Source organism: Ziziphus jujuba, chromosome 1 (assembly GCF_031755915.1).
Source record: "Ziziphus jujuba cultivar Dongzao chromosome 1, ASM3175591v1".
Taxonomy (NCBI): domain Eukaryota; kingdom Viridiplantae; phylum Streptophyta; class Magnoliopsida; order Rosales; family Rhamnaceae; genus Ziziphus; species Ziziphus jujuba.
This window is the reverse complement of record NC_083379.1, coordinates 41,828,929-41,848,272: the sequence shown is the minus strand read 5'-3', so window position 1 is coordinate 41,848,272 and position 19,344 is coordinate 41,828,929. Positions and strand designations below refer to the sequence as shown.

Genomic DNA, 19,344 nt, shown 5'->3' with positions numbered 1-19,344 from the left:
TTAGGTTCAGCAGGTGAGGGTGAACTTGAAGCTGGATAAAAGTCAGATATAATTTTCAGCTTGAACATGTTATTGAGAGCTCGAGTACGCATATGATGTGTACGTCGAGGAGAAGAAATTCTACCTGGAGAGGACACTGGCTGAATCGAGGAAGTGGGCTCTCGAACGGGTGAGAAGCTGCCGCTTACTGACCCACCATTTGTCCTCCTCCTCTGCTTCAGAAGGACATGTCAGTTCAAAAATCTCTTCTCTGGTTTGCCTCCCAATACAACATTGCAAAATTCTTCAATCCTCAAAATCCTCTCAAAAGAATTTGACCAGTAAGCGTAACCTTCACATTCTTGATGTTGGGGTTTCTCATAGTGTGCAATGGCCTACACTGCTCGCCTTTCAGGTGGTCCCCCTCCACAGTCAATGACCAGAAAATGGAAACACCAATTTCAGGAGGTCCACTGGGGGATCAAAGCAAAAAACCACAACCAAAAGTACAAAAAGTTAACTTTGAGCAGCCTATATTATGAATAATGATTTAAGAAGTAGTGTCTGAAGTTAAGTTTGAGAAACGTTCATTATAAATTATGATTTAAGAAGCAGTGCTTGCCATCCAAAAAAGGTAAAATACTTCAATATCATCAAATAGAGTCACAATTGACAATAATAATCAAATATAGACTTAGATTGAAAACGACTAGACATATTCAGCTTCGTTTTTTTTTTTTTTTTTTAATATATAAATAAATTACTAATGTTCATCTACTTTCTTATATTATTGATTACTAAAGAAAGGTTGATAAAGTAACAAGATTTCTATCCAAGTAAGTCCTCCGCTGCTGCCGCTTTGGCCATTCCCTTCACCTCTTTTGTCCTTAGTTTTCAAGAACGAAGTGATTGAATGCTCTCGTCATATGTTGGCTTTAAATAATTCCCGCCTTCGATCCCCGAAATCTCCAACCATTTGAAGAGTTTATCTTTGGGATTGTATACATACGATTCGAGATATATGGTGGCAGTGTGGTCTTCACTCTGTCCATTTGTAATACTACATCATTCCTCCTAAAAAATAAGGGATACAATGGTTCTCAGGTATAAAAAATCAAGGGTTCTAATTATCTTACAGGCTGGAGTTCTTTACCAACTCTAATTTTTATCAGCCTTTTCCACTTCAGTTCCTCTTTTTGTTCTCTCCCAAAACCCACATCTTAATCACAATGGCATGCACGAAAGTGATCTTCGCTTTGAGATGTACATAGCTTGTTTCCTTTGAATACCATCAACTTTAATTCACATTTCTGATCAACATCAGAAGGTGGTTTAACCCAGCTATGCTTCTCATCTGCTAAGTCTAATCGTAGAATCTGATGCATCCGAGACACCTCCGAATCGGTATTCACATAACTAATAGGCCAATATAGAGCTTCATTCACCAGTTAGCTAGTTTTATGCCTATTAAGACAAGCAGGAATTGTTTGCATCTCTCTCCAAGAATTTCTTTTTAATGAATAAACCAGCACTGTGAAATTAAACCTTCCCACAATCTTATAATCATCTGTACAATGATTGTACCCGAATCCAATGAGAGAGTGGTACCAGTAGAATTTCGACACCTTCTTCATTGGTTGATCAATATTCTTGTATTCTTTTGTTAATGAATTCCACAGCGGAAAATTGTTAGGTTTCGGAAAACTGTTGATGCATAGACAACCATTAGAGGAACCGAGTACCTGCTGAGGTGATTCTGATTGTTTTAGTGGAAGAGCAACCCGCTACAATTTGAATTTCTTCGGGGGACGAAACTAGGATTTTGCTTGAACTTTTAACAGTTTTCAATATCCTTGGTATTACAGAGTGTGAAGTCCAGCCGCACCGACTGTGAAACTAGCCACACTGCCATCGCTCAGCCACCATTTTTACAACGGTTGCTGCATTTAATATCGAAAAACCAATTTGTTGTTGCAACTGTGGGCAACTGTCGGAAGAAGTTGAAAATGGTGGACATGCACCGACATTATGAGCTTATAAATAGGCTCTACGCTTGCATTCACCACCAAGCCAAGCAATCTCAATCCAAACCCAAGAGAGGAGTGTTGAGAGCATCGTAAAGACTCCGGAGAGAGCTTGAGAGAAGAGGATCAAATTCTAAAGAGAGTTTGATAGAATAGAGAGAGATTTCACATGAGAATCCGAAAAAGAAGTTTTCTATTTTTGTATTCTATTTGCACCAGAATAATAGAATTCTTTTTATTTTTCTTCTCTACAGTGGTCAGAGAACCATAACACAGAGGTGCACCATTTCTTGGAAACACAACGAAACCTTGCGAGTTCGTTCAGTGTAAGCTTACCGAGAATGTCATGGATGATATCCTTCAATATCACATCCTCTGCCCTTGTATAATATTCCTCTCTTAAAGTTTTCGATCTAAAACGATTGAGAAAATTTTATTGTAGTTCTGTTTAATGGGGTTGCGGTTTTTTTTTCTTTTTTCTTTTTTCTTTTATTGCTTAACATAAATGTTAAGTTTCCTTACATAATTACTAATGAATACCATTTATTTATTTATTTTTATCTTAGTCTTGTGTTTTTATTAAACAAAAAAAAAAAAAAATGTGTCCCATTTATGTTAGGCCCAGATAATGAAACAAACAAAAGAAACTATAGTTTCAAAATCTCTACTTTAAGCGTTGCTCATCTTGACAGAATTTTCTTAACTTTTTTCTGCTTTAGAAGGAGGTGCTGCAATAGCTTTTAAGGAATGTGACACTCGACAACTTAAATATTAAGGGTCATAATTCCTCCTTAATACTCATTGACATATTAATATCAGATTTTGATTGAGATCTAAAAATCACCCTAGCTTTTTTTTCTTTTTCTTTTTTATATTTCTTTGGTCCAGCATTTTTTTTTTTTCTATGCTTCACGTCTTTCTTTTCAACTTCAAGACTACAAGGTTAGAAATAAAAACGCTAATATATTTTCTTTTTTACTTTTTTCTTTTTATAATTTTTTTTTCCTTCCTGTATAATAATTTAGCTACCTTCTTGTTTATTTATATATTAATGAGTTGACATCAGCACAAAATGTGTGTGAGAGGTGCTGCATTTAGGCGCTTAAAGGCAAGAAGTTAATCAATCTTCTTCAAGTATTTAAACATGAAATTATGAACTTTTATTAAATTTTATTGAGACTGAATTGATGAAGGTTTTTAAGTTGACGTAAATATTGGGCTCGAATCGTATTTATCCACAAGCTACACAAAAAATCAAAAACATGATGTTGACGTTGTATTCTAAACCCTTACAACTCGGGAAGGAGTCCACCGAAACTACGGACAAAACCAAACTTGGTCTGAGTCTCTCCAACGTCACAAAACAGTTCAAAAACAAAAGAATCCTAATTTTTTAATTTACTCATACAGAGTTTGCCGTCTCTTTCCAAATTTAACTTCAACTCCCCCTATCACAAATCACAATCTACCCCCACATTTCTCTCCAATCCAACTCCCATTTGCAGATCTCAACCACCATGACATACAAAACAATAAGCACAACCGCCCAAAACAAAGAAAAGGACACCATTTTCCTACTTTCTTTGAAAATAAAACCCCCTCTTAATAAAACATCACATCTTCCAAATTAACAGCACACCAGCACTTGGTAAAATGCCCTTTCTTGTCCCTTTGTTCTAACACTATTTGTCCCCATTTTATTATTTTATCGTCATTATTTTTTTTTTTTTTTTTTTTAATTTTGTGAAATTGTGTCTGCCTAATCCTATGTGCCCTTTAGTCATTGACCAAACGCTGCCTTCCCCAAGTATCTGTTTCTTCTATCTATCTTTCACAAACATACATTCCTATCAGACATAATGACCATTGAAGAGCCTGAGCCAAATTCTGCTTCAGATCATATCTTGGACTGGCTTGAAGATTCAGTTTCATTCCTTCCTTTCTTGGATGATCCTTACAATACCGGGGAGATCAACGGCTACCATTGGTGGGATGAAAGTCAAGACATAACCCATGATCTGATCAACGCAAGAGTTGCTTCTATCAATAGTCCACCTGCCATTGCTACCGATATTAGCACAGCTCCTGCAAATCCCCCCATTTCTACTCATGTTCCTTCTCCAAATTCATCCAAGAAACGAAAAGCCTCGGATTACCCAATTCCTAAAACATCACGAAACCATCAGAATCAGAAGATGAATCAAGGGCGGCGGATCAACCAGCCAGAAGATGGAGACGTTGTTGCAGCTCAAGAAGTGGTTCCTCCTCCTAAGAAATCAGGAGGAAACAAGAAAGGCTCGGGAAAAGCTACAGGGAATACCTGTAATAACGGTAACGTCAAAGAGGGAAGATGGGCAGAGCAGTTGCTCAATCCTTGTGCAACCGCCATAACAGCTGGAAATCCGAATCGGGTTCAACACCTTATCTATGTTCTTCATGAGCTCGCATCTTCCACCGGCGATGCCAACCACAGGCTCGCAGCTCACGGCCTCCGGGCGTTGACCCACCATTTGTCCTCCTCCTCTGCTTCTTCTTGCTCTGCGTCAGAAGGATATGTTAGTTTCACTTCTGCCGAACCACGTTTCTTTCAGAAATCTTTACTGAAATTCTACGAGGTTAGCCCCTGGTTCGCCTTCCCAAATAACATAGCGAACTCTTCTATCCTCCAAATCCTATCAGAAGAATCTGACCAAAAGCGAAACCTTCACATTCTTGATGTTGGTGTTTCTCATGGTGTGCAATGGCCTACTCTGCTCGAGGCCTTGACTCGCCGATCAGGTGGTCCTCCTCCACTGGTTCGCATCACTGTAATTTCCGGCACTGTCAACGACCAGAAAATGGAAACCCCATTCTCAATAGGTCCACCGGGAGATAATCTCTCCCCTAGGCTTCTTGGTTTTGCAAAATCCATGAACATCAATTTACAGATCAACCGGCTGGACAACCAACCATTGCAGGTACTGAATTCCCAAGTCATCAATTCCTCGCCGGATGAGACTTTGATAGTTTGCGCACAGTTTAGGCTCCACCACCTCAACCACAGTTCGCCGGACGAAAGAACAGAGTTCTTGAAAGCACTGAGAAACATGGGGCCAAAGGGTGTGATCCTAAGCGAGAACAATGCAGAATGTAGCTGCAACAGTTGTGGGGATTTTGCCACAGGGTTTTCAAGGAGAGTGGATTACTTATGGAAGTTTTTGGACTCGACGAGCTCGGCGTTCAAAGGCCGAGAGAGCGATGAGAGAAGGCTGATGGAAGGGGAAGCAGCAAAGGTTCTGACAAACAGGTGTGAGATGAATGAAGTGAAAGAGAAATGGTGTGAGAGAATGAGAGGAGCAGGGTTTGTGGGAGAGATTCTTGGGGAAGATGCCATTGATGGAGGTAGAGCTTTGTTGAGGAAGTATGATAATAATTGGGAGATGAGAACGGAAGAGAAAGATGGGTATGTGGGATTATGGTGGAAAGGCCAACCTGTTTCTTTTTGTTCACTGTGGAAGTTGGGTATCAAAGTTGATGACTGTTAAAAAACGGTTTATAGTAGGGATATATGTTTTCTTGCTTTCTCTTATTCCAAAATCTATAAAAACATGTATGTTCAGGTTTTGCATTCTTTTGATTTTTGCTTTTTATGCTTGGTTCTGTTTTGAAAGCCCCTTCATTAGTTACACAGAAAGGATAGTTTTTGCTACGCTACATTTACTATGGCTTTGATTTCATAAGCATGGTTTTGTTACTTCTTGAATTTTTTTTATTTTTTTTTATTTTTTATTTTTATTTTTTTTGGGTACGTTTGCTGATGAGAATTATAGTAGGATATTGGAAAATGATGTGGTGACAGGAAAACTTGTTAAAGTTGATTTTTGGGACGCAATTTGGTTAGATGCAGGGGAAAATATTTTGAATTTATTGTAATCAATATCAAGAAATTAGGCAATATACTAAATTGTGACATTGGGATTTAGTTAATTTAAAACGTAAGATTATTGCCAATGCTTGTGCGCCTCACACATAATCAATGATAGTAATTCTAGGATGCAGAAACTCAATGGACGGCCCATGTGAATCATTATATCATATGTAGAACAAAAATGAGAAGGTCAACAATGTGAAAATACAAAACAGTATTATAATGCTACTAGATATTATCAATTGTGTTTCTTCAAGGAAAATACAAAACAGTCTTATATTTTTTCGCAATGATTCTATAAGAAAGCCGGCGGCCCAAAATACCTGTCAAACACTCAATAAGTAAGTAATTTTGAAACCAGAAAGTCTAGGAAGTGAGTCAGGTAAACACTTCGTAAAATTCAAGGTTAGGCTGGTACCGTTCATTTTATGCCACGTGGCTCGTTCACGGTGAAAACCAAAACTAAAGCCTAAAAGTGTCCACTTGCCTCCTGTCACACTCTATGTAAACGGAAACATTTTATATATACATATATGACAAAATAAGAGACAATATATACAGAGAGACTCAGCAGATTAGCATTCATAACATACCAAAGAATAATCCATCAGAATTGATTGGATGGAACCGAATACTCATGAGGAAGTGGATGGAAGAGGAGGCCGTAAAGGCATTGAAAAGCTGGCGAGAGATGAGTGAAGGGAAAGAGAATTGGTGCCAGAGAAATAAGAGAAGCGGGGTTTGTGGAGAAGGTGTTTGGTAAGGATGCAATTGATGGGGCTGTTGAGTTTTTCTGAGTAAATAGGACAGTAAATGGGTGATGAGAGTGTAGGAGAAAGATGAAGAGTGTGTTATTGGATTATGGTGGAAAGGGCAGCCTGTCTCCTTTTGTTCCCTTTCGAAGTTGGATACCATAGCCATTGATAGTCAGAACAACAGTTAAAGTAGACATGTCTACTAGCTTCTTTTTTTCCAAAATTTAAGAATTTGACTAGTTTTTTAGGAAACAAAAAAGGTTTATCTAGTATTTCTGTTACAGTCCGGCTTCAAATTTATTTGATACATTTTCTTTCTAACAAAAAGAGAATTATAACATAATAGTGATATATATATATATATATATATATGATTTTCCAATTTGTATTCTATATAGAATATGGCTATATAATGCAAGTAAACAAATTGATTGGATAATTAATGCTGCTGAACAAAAATTTAGAAAAAGAATTAAATTAAATTAAGTTAAGGATGACGTTATATGAAATTGACCTATTAACATATAAAATTTATGAAATATTAAAATCCTTCAACTTCTTCTTTTTTTTTTTTTTTTTTTTTTGGGTAAATTATTAAATCCTTCAACTATGAAAACGCAACTAGATTAGTTTTATGACTAGAAATTTCCATTGAGGTTGGGCCGTAGAGATTCGTTTGACTTTGAAATGAAACAATTGGCTCATTCAGATTTATTAGGTAATTCGATGATAATTCCGCGGGGAATTTGGCCCAATACCCCTGTAGGACCGAGCTTCATGAATTTTTCCCCCTCAATTCATTTCTTTTTTTATCTACCCCTTAATATCCCTTATAACCCTCAAATAAAAAACAATTACTTACATATCCTTTTATTTTTAAAACCAAACAAAAATAAACTATTCCTTTTCTAAACGTCTTTACACTTTCACAAATACAAAAATACAAAAAAAGCAAACAAACGGCTTTATACACGAACACACAAATACAAACAACCAAACCAAAGCTATCGTGGAAAAGGCAAACATTAGGATCTCACCTCAGCACAGGGAATAAGGTAATTGGTTGAATCTCTTTCTTTATTTGTTGCCGTGGGACTGGTGTGGGTTGTTTTTGTGTGGATTTGGCTTTATGTTTATTTCTTTCGTTGCCGTGGAGTGGGTTTTTATTTATAATTTTTGTGTTTATATTTTTTGAAGATTTAGGATAGATTTATATTGGGCATTAGTAGGAAATGAAGAGAGGAAAAAAATGGGACCGGTTTGGCCTTGATCAGTGGCCGGAGGTGGAAGAAATAACCCGGTGAAGAATCGGGTCGGTAGTGGTTTAGGTGGGTTTATTTTTTGAAGATTTAGGATAGATTGATATTGGGCATTAGTAGGAAATGAAGAGAGGAAAAAAATGGGACCGGTTTGGCCTTGATCGGTGGCCGGAGGTGGAAGAAATAAACGGGTCAAGAATCGGGTCGTGCTGGTTTAGGCGGGTTTGGGTCGACCCGGACAAGGGTTGAAGATGGATTGAACGACATGTCGTCTGGGATGAACGACACCCAGACGACACGTCGTTTTTTTTTTTTTTTTTAAATTTTTATAAAAAATGTTTTTTTTTGGGTATAGATATATATATAGAATTGAAGATAAGAGAAAGAGAGAAAGAGAGAGAGAGAGAGAGAGAGAGAGAGAGAGAGAAATTAATTAGAGAAAAAATGAGAGAAATACTTTATGATTATTTTTTTTGGGTATTTTTTGGGAAAGAATGAGAGAAAGAGAGAGAGAGAGAAATTAATAGTAATTCATAAAGGAATGTAATACCGTCAAGAATTCCCTATTAGATTTTTTTCCTTGTATTCATATACAAAATAATGAAATATATTATGAATTTTGGGTCACAAATATGTATGAAAACTAGGATGGCGTTTATTTGATCCAAAAAGCATAAAAGCATCCTGTCTAGATAAAGGTAATATGTTTTAACAGTTGTTGACTAAGACCAAAAGGACCCTTACAAGCAGCAACATCAACATACCCATCCTTTCCACAAATTCCAACACATGCTGAAACCCTTAAATTACCATAATATATATATATATATCAGAGAGAGAGAGAGAGAGAGAGAGAGAGCAAAAAGAAGTGAGGTCGCCGACTACTAGAAGACTGCACTTTGTTCTACAAATAAAATAGAAAAGAAAAAATGCTTATACATGTCAAAACTCTCCAATGGGGAATAAACTGTATAGTATCAAAGTGCTCTTCCTCTGCTGGCTGATGCTATTGCTATGGATATGTTAAAACTAAAACCTCTCAAGTGTGCATATAATCACAAGAATCACCCTTCTTGCAATGACCACTCTCATGATACTTGCAAACTCTCTGTCCCTTAAACGGAGGCCTTGAAGAACCTCCCCCTCCCCCTCCCCCTCCATTACCAAAAGATGACTGCCTGTTCCAAGGTTTATTACCCCCACCATAACCAGAATCCCCACCGTGAGATCCTCTATCCCTCTGATTTGAGTATCTATCTGCATTATGATTCCGTTCGCTTCCCCATTTCCCTTGGTTCCCTGTTGGTGCGCCCCAACCCGGATTTGGATTTCCTGGTGGTGGCCCTTGACCAGGAGAAAAGAGAAAAATACTTTATGATTAATTAGAATTGAAGTTGAGAATTCCAGAGTTAGTACTTTCTAAAGGTATAGATATATATATATATATATATATATATATATATATAGAGAGAGAGAGAGAGAGAGAAAGAGAGAGAGAAGATCGATGCATAAAATTTTAGGTACATGGTTAGCTAGAAGCAAACACGCAAACACTTTATCCCCACAAAAGAAAAAAATAAAAAATTAAAGAAGAAGAAGAAAGAAATATTTAGATGGCATGCACACTGCTATACATTAAATGTTCAGTAAATGTTATGGCATGCACAATATCCTTAGGAAGAGAGCGTATGAAATTGAGGATTGCGGATATTTATACATGTATGTATACATAGTTGACAATGTTGTTAAAGGTAGATAAAAGTTTATTAATGTTGTCAATGTACATTTGTAGGTTGTACTTTATAATGGCACCAAAGAGGAACTTGCGACGTCAACCGAAGAAGGGAGTTAAGAAGGTGGAAAGTAAGAGACGCGGTGGTAGCACAGCAGCAGCACCCAACTCTAAGCGTCAACGTACTACTAGGAAGAAATCCAAATCTGAGATGGAAAGCACCAAACTTCGAGGGCACGTTCCACTTTCCTCTCCCCCATCTGATACGGTAAGTTTTATATTCATTTAGGTTGTTTTGTGCGGTAAATGATAAGACATGTGACAGTATTTATTCATGAATGTGAAAACTGAAGAAAAACTTCACCCGATGGCCATCGGTAATTGCCGATAGGCCATCGGGCTTTTTTTTTAGTTCATTGTAGGTTGATTACCGATGGTTTCATCGGTAATTACCACTTGTGCAAAAATGTGAACCCATATGTCTTAAGATTTAGTTGGAAATTATTATTATCAAGTTAGGGTGGAAAAATAGGGTATGATTAAATCGTTGATGTCAGTTCCATTTATGTAATTCATATTGCAGCCCATCGATGCTCCAAAGGAACGGATGTTGCAGGATGCCGATATAAATAAAGGTAGGGCACATTCATTCGGGAATCCAATAGGGGCGAACAAAGTAATTACAAGTGTCCTCACAAGTGAGCAGCTCGAAAAGTATAGACAAACATGTTTTGGACACTTACTTGACATGAAGAACCTCCGGTTCTCTGGTCAGTTAGTGCATCACCTACTTTGCAGACAAGTTGAGTCCAACAATCCAGAAGTACTGGAGTTTAACTTCAGCAGATCTGCAGTGCGGTTTACGAAGTGGGAATTCGCACTCATTAGTGGGTTAAAGTTTATACATACCCTTCGATGTATGATTTGCAAATTTCCAAAGGAAATGAGCTACGCACGAGGTTGCTAGATGACAGGAGTGACTTGAAACCGCCCGAACTGGAACGACTATTCAAGGATACACTTTTTGTGGATGATTGGGATGCTGTTAGAATTGCATTACTATATTTCTTAGTTCATGGTGTACTCGGAATGGATCCGAAGGTTCAAATAAAAAAAAATTCATTGATTTGGTTGCTGATCTCGACGTATTTAATTCCTACCCTTGGGGCATTCTGAGCTACAAGGAGACGATCAACTCATTCCACAATGCATTCCAGCTACGAGGACGAGGACGTGCAGTAAAGAATATATCACAGTATTATGACCTAAAAGGTTTTCCATTGGTGTTTCAGGTACGGTAATATATTTAATACATGTAGCGTTTACTTAAAATTTATATTTAATAACCTATAATTTGTATTTTGTAGGTGTGGGGGTTTGAAGCAATCCCTGATTTTGGTAACCAATTTGCCGACCGGTTGGAAACCCGTTGTCCGAGGATCCTTGGATGGCATACTCCAAGGCAACCGAACCATTTTGCTGTCCATAATTGGTTCTCCTCCAATAGCAATGTAAGGCAAATTTTGTTTAGACTACATGGTACGACTACATTCAAGTTACATTACCATAGTCAGTTTCCAAATTTACTTTTTTTTCCTTTCTTCATTGCATGTAGTATGTTGTGCACTGGACGTTAGATGCTACCGATGAGGAGAAGACTATGGATTACTGGCGAACAATAGCAGTTGACATACATGAAGTTCGCTACACGTCACCTCCAATTGTAGCACCAATAGTTGGCGCTAAAGATGTTAGAGCTAAAGATGCGTCCAAAGCTGGGGAGCATTCTAGTGGCCCTCCAGATTCTAATTTCAGGGTATGCAATTATTACTTGCACGCAAATTTGTATTTCATATGTTGTACTAATATATGTTGACTTATGTTTTGGATATTGATATTGATTAGCTTGCTTGCTTGGAGGCAAAAGTTGATGAATTAAATAAAGAGATGGCAGCGTTAAGGAAGATGCTTAGTTCTGTTATTGACCAACAAAAGCATCAGGTATCATTTAGACAACTTAGTATACTTTACTTTAGTGCTTCAGCATTATTAAATTACATATTGTAATTCAGCAATTATTTGTTGTTAGAGTTTGGGAACTGCAAAAATAATCATTGTGTTTTGCAGGCCGAGCATCATATGCATAGCCATTCACCGTCATCTTCGGTTAGACCATCATCCCCTGTGGCACCGTCTGTTGGAGAGCAAGCTGAAGAATTTGATGCACCCATAGACGGTTCCAATGGTAGGAAGGAGGATGATGATTGTAATACACCGGTTGAGCCTATCGTACCTGGAGGACCCTATGTGGAGGATTCCTGGGCTTTGGTGCCATATCGGCCTTTACATTTCGGGTGGGATATTGGTGCTTCAGCTGACAGTCCACATCATGACCAATCAGCTGAGATTGAGGTGGAAGATCGGAAGCATAACGTTGGTGATACAAGCCGATTCGGTCGAGTTTACCACCAGTCACATCACGTCATCTCTCCTTACACCGACCCGTGTAAAAAGAAGGTCAAATTTAATCTTACTCGACCTATTGATGCATCAAAGGAGAGGGCGTTTGATGAGTGGTATAGGGTGGCACCGAAGGAAGCAACCGTGTGTACATCTTATATGACGGTGGGAAAGGAATTTTTTGCTGAGCTACTGACCGATGAAGGATGGTTGAATTCTGATGTAAGTTATATGTTTTATGTTCATGCAAAATCATTGTGGTCCTATGTTTGGAATGATGTTTTATTTATCACCTCGCACTTGTTACTTATTTCCTTTAATGTGGTTTTGCAGCATATTGACACTATTTTGTATTTCATACGAAAAAGACGGTTTGATAATGAGAAGATGTTCACCAACACCTGTGCCATATTAGACGTGTTATTTTGGGTAAGATGATGGGATGCTACTGCGTTGCTTAATGTTATATTGATGATATTTTATATTGTATATATTTCATTATTTGGCAGTCATCCATCAAAGGGCGTTATCCCATATGGAGCGCATCTCGTAGCACATATTCATGTGATGCAACCCTTTGTAACTATGTGCGTGGGAGGTCACCCAAACCTAGCGTGTCGTGGCGGATATGTGATTATGTAAGTCCATACATATATTGAAAAAAATTCTCACTAAGTTTCCCATTTTGTGGATAATGAGGTTATGTTCTAATTTGCAGGTGTACATCCCTGTCAACAATGGAGGCGCGCATTGGTTGGCAGCATGTGTGGACTTGAAGGCCCGGCATATTGATTTATACGATCCAAATATGGGAAATAAATATGTCCAGAATAGAGAGTTGAAGAATGCGGAATGCCTTACGTATATGCTGCCTTACCTATTGAGGGATGGGGGATATTACGGGAAGAATCCGGACGTGTCTCCCACTTTAGATCCATTCACGATGACCATGATCAAAGATGCACCCCGCCAAGATAATGGGTATGAATGTGTTGTCATTTCAAACAACTTGTATTGCTGCTGTTTTTTATTGTGGTTACGTGTGAAAATACACGTAGTTGGTTTTCATTAATGCTAATCATTAATGCTATTCTGCAGGGGTGATTGTGGCGTCTACGCTCTGAAATTTATTGAGTACATGAGTAGTGAGGAGAACCCTTCATTTGGTCCGCAAGACATTATGTTTTTTAGAAAAAAATATGCTGTTGATTTGTACTTTAATAAACTTTCAATGTAGATCGTATGTTTAATGTTATGACGGTCTATACTAATGTTATACTAATGTTATCTTAATAGACTGAACCTATCTTTACTAATGACAACCGTTGAAAAAAAAAGATAAAAGATAAAAGATAAAAAAAAACCCTCGGTTGTGGTAAAAATTAAAGGAAAGATGATTATCGATGGTGCATCGATAATTCCCAATTCACAATCGGTAATTACAGAAATGCTTTTTCGTAACCAACAAATAAACCCTGGAAAAATTACCGACGGTTTCGTCGGTAATTTCCGAATGTGTACAGTCCATCAAGTTTTACCAATTTGTTGAGCCCCACAAGTTCCATAATGTGTGTTGAATGCAAAAACATGGCAAATAGGGATTCTAAAATTGTACTAAGGAGAGAAAATCCCAAAATTTCATAAAAGTATATCAAATTTTGCAAACAAATTGATGACTGTTCACCCTCGGTAATTCCCGAGGAAATCGTCGATAACCACTAAATTCCTTCAGGAAAAATTACCGACAGTTTCGTTGGTAATTTCCCGAGGGTGTACAGTACGTATTATTTTGCCAATTTTTTTTACCCCACAAGCCCCTTAAGGTGTGTTGAATGAAAAAACATGCAAAACATGGATTCTCTAATTGTACTAAGGAGAGAAAATCAAAAAATTTCATAAAAGTGTATCAAAGTTTGCAAAAAATTGATGACTGCTCACCCTCGGGAAATTACCGACGAAACTGTCGGGAAACTACAAATGCCCTCTGGAAAAATTACCGACAGTTTCGTTGGTAATTTCCCGAGGGTGTACAATACGTATTGTTTTGCCAATTTTTTTTACCCCACAAGCCCCTTAAGGTGTGTTGAATGAAAAAACATGCAAAACATGGATTCTCTAATTGTACTAAGGAGAGAAAATCAAAAAATTTCATAAAAGTGTATCAAAGTTTGCAAAAAATTGATGACTGCTCACCCTCGGGAAATTACCGACGAAACTGTCGGGAAACTACAAATGCCCTCTGGAAAAATTACCGACAGTTTCGTTGGTAATTTCCCGAGGGTGTACAGTACGTATTGTTTTGCCAATTTTTTTTACCCCACAAGGCCCCTAAGGTGTGTTGAATGAAAAAGCATGCAAAACATGGATTCTATAATTGTACTAAGGAGAGAAAATCAAAAAATTTCATAAAAGTGTATCAAAGTTTGCAAAAAATTGATGACTGTTAACCCTCGGGAAATTACCGACGAAACTGTCGGGAAACTACAAATGCCCCCTGGAAAAATTATCGACAGTTTCGTCGGTAAGTTCCCGAGGATGTACAGTACGTATGTTTTTGCCAATTTTTTTTACCCCACAAGGCCCCTAAGGTGTGTTGAATGAAAAAACATGCTAAACATGGATTCTATAATTGTACTAAGGAGAGAAAATCAAAAAATTTCATAAAAGTGTATCAAAGTTTGCAAAAAATTGATGACTGTTCCCCCTCGGGAAATTACCGACGAAACTGTCGGGAAACTACAAATGCCCTCTGGAAAAATTACCGACAGTTTCGTCGGTACTTTCCCGAGGGTGTACAGTACGTATTGTTTTGCCAATTGTTTTTACCCCACAAGGCCCCTAAGGTGTGTTGAATGAAAAAACATGCAAAACATGGATTCTATAATTGTACTAAAGAGATAAAATCAAAAAATTTCATAAAAGTGTATCAAAGTTTGCAAAAAATTGTTGACTGTTCACCCTCGGAAAATTACCGATGAAACTATCGGTAATTTTTCCAGAGGGCATTTGTAGTTTCCCGACAGTTTCGTCGGTAATTTCCCGAGGGTGAACAGTCATCAATTTTTTGCAAACTTTGATACACTTTTATGAAATTTTTTGATTTTCTCTCCTTAGTACAATTATAAAATCCATGTTTTGCATGTTTTTTAATTCAACACACCTTAGGGGCCTTGTGGGGTAAAAAAAATTGGCAAAACAATACGTACTGTACATCCTCGGGCAATTACCGACGAAACTGTCGGTAATTTTTCCAGGGGGCATTTGTAGTTTCCCGACAGTTTCGTCGGTAATTTCCCGAGGGTTAACAGTCATCAATTTTTTGCAAACTTTGATACACTTTTATGAATTTTTTTGATTTTCTCTCCTTAGTACAATTATAGAATCCATGTTTTGCATGTTTTTTCATTCAACACACATTAGGGGCCTTGTGGGGTCCAAAAAATTGGCAAAATATGCCGTACTGTACACCATCGGGAATTATCGATGAAACTGTCGGTAATTTTTCCAGAGGGTATTTGTAGTTTACCGACGATTTCCTCGGGAATTACCGATGGTGAACAGTTATTGACAAGAGAATCATGTACAAAAACTAAAAACAAAATCTGAATATGGAAGAAATTGGATCCTTTCACAAATATGGAAGTTTCCTTTTTTTTTTTTTCTTTTTTGTTTATTACATTTTGGTATCTTTTTTTCTACGAAAATCCAGCTGAACACAACTCTATAATTCCTATGTTCCAAGATTATGTATAAGATTCGAAACATATTGGATACAAAGTCCTACAAGGTAGCAGACACGGCAAGACTTTGCTAGCATACCTCATGCTGAACCAGAATCCTGATATCCCAAACAAAAATATATAAAAGAAAGAAAAAATTTGTGAAAAATTAAGTGAAAATTCAAACTCCAATGCCTGTTATCAACTGGCCCAGCGTGAAGAATTCTTTTCACATATGCCAGGTTAGGCCATCTGCCTCTGTGCTAATAAGCCTTTGCAATTCAAATTTTTTTATGATGCTGAAGAATGATGCCTAAAATTCACACAGCAGCATGCATCTCTAGCCGTCTTCGTGCTAAGATTTTCAAATTTGTTCAGAATGCTTTGAAGCAACCTGTGTGTCCACCGTTCTTGTGTCATGCTTTCTCTTGCTTCGTCTCTTTGATCTAGATGTGCGGGTCTTTGTAGGATGCTTTACAGCATGCTCTTGGATGCCCAACACTACATTTTCATTGGTAGGGAGTTCAGGAGGGGCATCAGGCCATGGTGTGCGTTTTGATGGTACATTGACCTCCAGAGGAGGATCAATTATCCATCTGTAAAGAGACCACACTAATGTCAAATGCATGTGCATAGGAAGAGATTCTGCTAAATGAATTTTAATTAAATAGGCAATTGACTGTCATGATTTTTGTGTGTCAATGATATATATTGAAATTTAGATGGCTTGATGAGGGGTGGGGGGAAAAAAAGCATTTCCATATGACAAAATTATTGACTAAAGGTAAAGATTTGCTGAACCAAAGTAAAATAAAAAGAAGCATGCTACATAAAATCATAGTACAATTATATAAGTCAATTGTTTAAAGGATTGTAGTCAAATTGCAAGTAAGAAAGCCCTTGGGAATGAGGTCAGAGGACTGAACAGAAATACATTGAAATGCCACACCAATACCACTTGACCACTTGAAACAATGCAATGACATTCACTTGAAAAGAGAAGTTGAGCATCATTGTCACATGCACAGGTAGGTTACTAATTTTAAGTTCTACCCATGTGTGATATTTAAAATCACAATTTCACAGCCATAATTTTATGCTTTGAAAATAAATTAGAGACGCATAATACTTAGAAATTGAAGGATATAACAGCAGAAAGTTTAACATGACAAGATTATTACAAAACATTTCTACCAATTGTATATGATCATTGGCACTGTTGACTCCATCTATGCTTCAAATTTTTTAAACAACCATGACAGCTTTCAGAATGCAAAAACCATATGCACTATAAAATGGAAAATGGATTGCAGACACAATAGGAAAGAAGATATGGTACCTGTAGGGCCAAACCATAACCGCCATTCACATCTTGCTCGAAATAAAGTAACTGGAAAATAAAGCAATTAGATTATAAATTTAATGTCACACCAGCAACACAAAAGAAAATGCAGATGCAGAGAGAGAGAGAGAGAGAGAGTTCATAGTCATCAAACATGGTATATAAACAATTTAAATGCAAAAATATGAAATATACATACCTTAAATTTGCTTTGTGCATTTGAAGTAACTCTTTCTACAATACCACACTCGGCTTGTTGCTCGTTGATCGTAACACCAAAGAAATGAGCATTTTACTTATCCACCTGCAACAAAACAAAATCAACCAAACGGAAAATTCCAGAAAGAATGAAAGTCCATGATAACAAACATGAAAGCACCTTTCCACTAACTGATGACAGAATGGAATGTATCCCTACTTGGCTGTACTCCATCCAGCATCATATCATCATACATATCTCTCAGCAAGAAATGCCTACCACCACCGTTATTTAAAAAAAAAAAAACCAGAACACAACTTTCACAATTTCTCCCAAAAAAAAAAAAATCCCAACACCACTAACAGAAAATCAAAATTAGAGCTGTTGCCTACCTGTTGCTTCTGCTTCTGCTCCTAGGGCTCTCTAAAATCCTGCAGTTTTCTCTCTGAGTCGCCTCTTCACCATCTCCTTCAAAACGCGTAGTCTCCACGCTTACAATCCGGCCGATTCATGAAAGGAAACAGAGGGCTCCTAAGGTCTGGTTATGGATAAAGAGATGGAGGGGAAAAGTCGAAGAAAGGAAAGAAAAAAACATATAAAAAAAAAAAACACATAAGGGTATTTTGGGATTTTAAAAGATTGGAGGGGTAGATCAAAAAAGAAATGAATTGAGGGTGTAAAATTCATGAAGCTCGATCCTATAGGGGTATTGGGCCAAATTCCCCTCCGCGTCTCATCTGGGCCTGTTTATGAACAAAATTGAGATCCATCCCTATAGCTAATTAGGCAATCCATATAGCATGGCCCAACACTACAAACCCAACATATTTAAAAGCCCACGTTAAGTTTTTTTTTTTTTAATAATTTATCTAATTTACAAGCTATATAAAATTTTTTTTTATTATTATTTGAATTCACAGGTACAAATAAAAGATGTCCTATCAACTTTGTCATATTAAATTTGTTGTTAGATTATGAAAAAATGTTGAATTTTTTATTGGGGTTATTTATTAATTCAGCAAATTTATATTTATCAAACTTGGTTATTAAAATTTTAGTAAATAATGAATTCGCATTATACAATTGATTTTTTCTTATATGATTGTAGAATATGAATCATCTATTCACCGTGTTAGATTATTATTTACTAAAATTTTGGTGGATTTGCTTTTAAGTTTTCTCACCCATATTCCTTTCCAAACTTTTGAACTTTGAGTTTTAATTGTAATTTTCTGATGGGAGAACCACTGTTAGCTGTGAGGGGTTCGACATTTGAGAAGCCACCGCCAGACCTTCAACTAGATATTGCCTCTAGATTTTAATTTTATGAATTGGTAAACACTATTCTCAATCAAAAAAAGAATAGGCAAACACTTTATGATGCGTGCATTGCACCAAAATTCAATCATATTTATGTTTACAAATGGAGAAAGAATAATTTTATTTAACCGTATTGCATAAAAATAAAATATATTGCTTACCTTAAAGTAAACAAATGTGATTCGTGGGGGATGTTTCTGACCTAATAGCTTAGGTGTTAGTACTCTTTATTTTTATAAATTTATCTTAATATTTTTTTTACTTTTTGAAAGGTTGGTGAAAGCTAAAACAAAAAATAATATAATATATATATATATATATATTATATGCAAGTTTTGTTTATTTATTATTACTTTTTTTTTCCCTGGCGAATAAGATTTTTTAGTGTTTGTTTATTAAGATAAGAGGAGTCCAATTCACGTGATATTGGACAACACAAGGTCCAAATACTAAAAAGGTTATGTTTAGGAGGCGAAAGGCAGTTAGCAAAGCACGTGATATTTAGATGGGGGTGCAATGATGATTGCATGCTGTTCATATTTATGGTAATTATCATGATGGCATGCCATGTAGATATACATTACATGCAAGTAGCCTGTAGCCGCCTGCCTGACCCCTCTTCCGTGTATAAAATATATATTTAATATA

The 19,344-nt window shown here is 36.9% G+C and overlaps 2 protein-coding genes and 1 long non-coding RNA gene across 3 annotated transcripts; 2 read left to right on the top strand and 1 right to left on the bottom strand.

Moving 5' to 3' along the window:
- The first annotated feature begins 3,766 nt into the window (after positions 1-3,766).
- LOC107435931 (protein NODULATION SIGNALING PATHWAY 1) lies at positions 3,767-5,734 on the top strand. The gene has a single exon (XM_016047560.4). The coding sequence runs from the start codon at positions 3,863-3,865 to the stop codon at positions 5,525-5,527; it is 1,665 nt and encodes a 554-aa protein (XP_015903046.3). The 5' UTR covers positions 3,767-3,862; the 3' UTR covers positions 5,528-5,734.
- A 6,721-nt stretch (positions 5,735-12,455) lies between these two features.
- Positions 12,456-13,409, top strand: LOC132800366 (uncharacterized). The gene is made up of 4 exons (XM_060813883.1): positions 12,456-12,545; positions 12,626-12,754; positions 12,835-13,097; positions 13,215-13,409. The coding sequence occupies exons 1-4, from the start codon at positions 12,504-12,506 to the stop codon at positions 13,351-13,353; spliced, it is 573 nt and encodes a 190-aa protein (XP_060669866.1). The 5' UTR covers positions 12,456-12,503; the 3' UTR covers positions 13,354-13,409.
- A 2,367-nt stretch (positions 13,410-15,776) lies between these two features.
- Positions 15,777-17,624, bottom strand: LOC132800215 (uncharacterized). Its single transcript, XR_009635089.1, has 3 exons — positions 17,377-17,624; positions 17,175-17,225; positions 15,777-16,431 (listed from the first exon to the last, which is right to left on the bottom strand). It is a non-coding gene; the product is annotated as an uncharacterized LOC132800215 (long non-coding RNA).
- Positions 17,625-19,344: the final 1,720 nt, after the last annotated feature.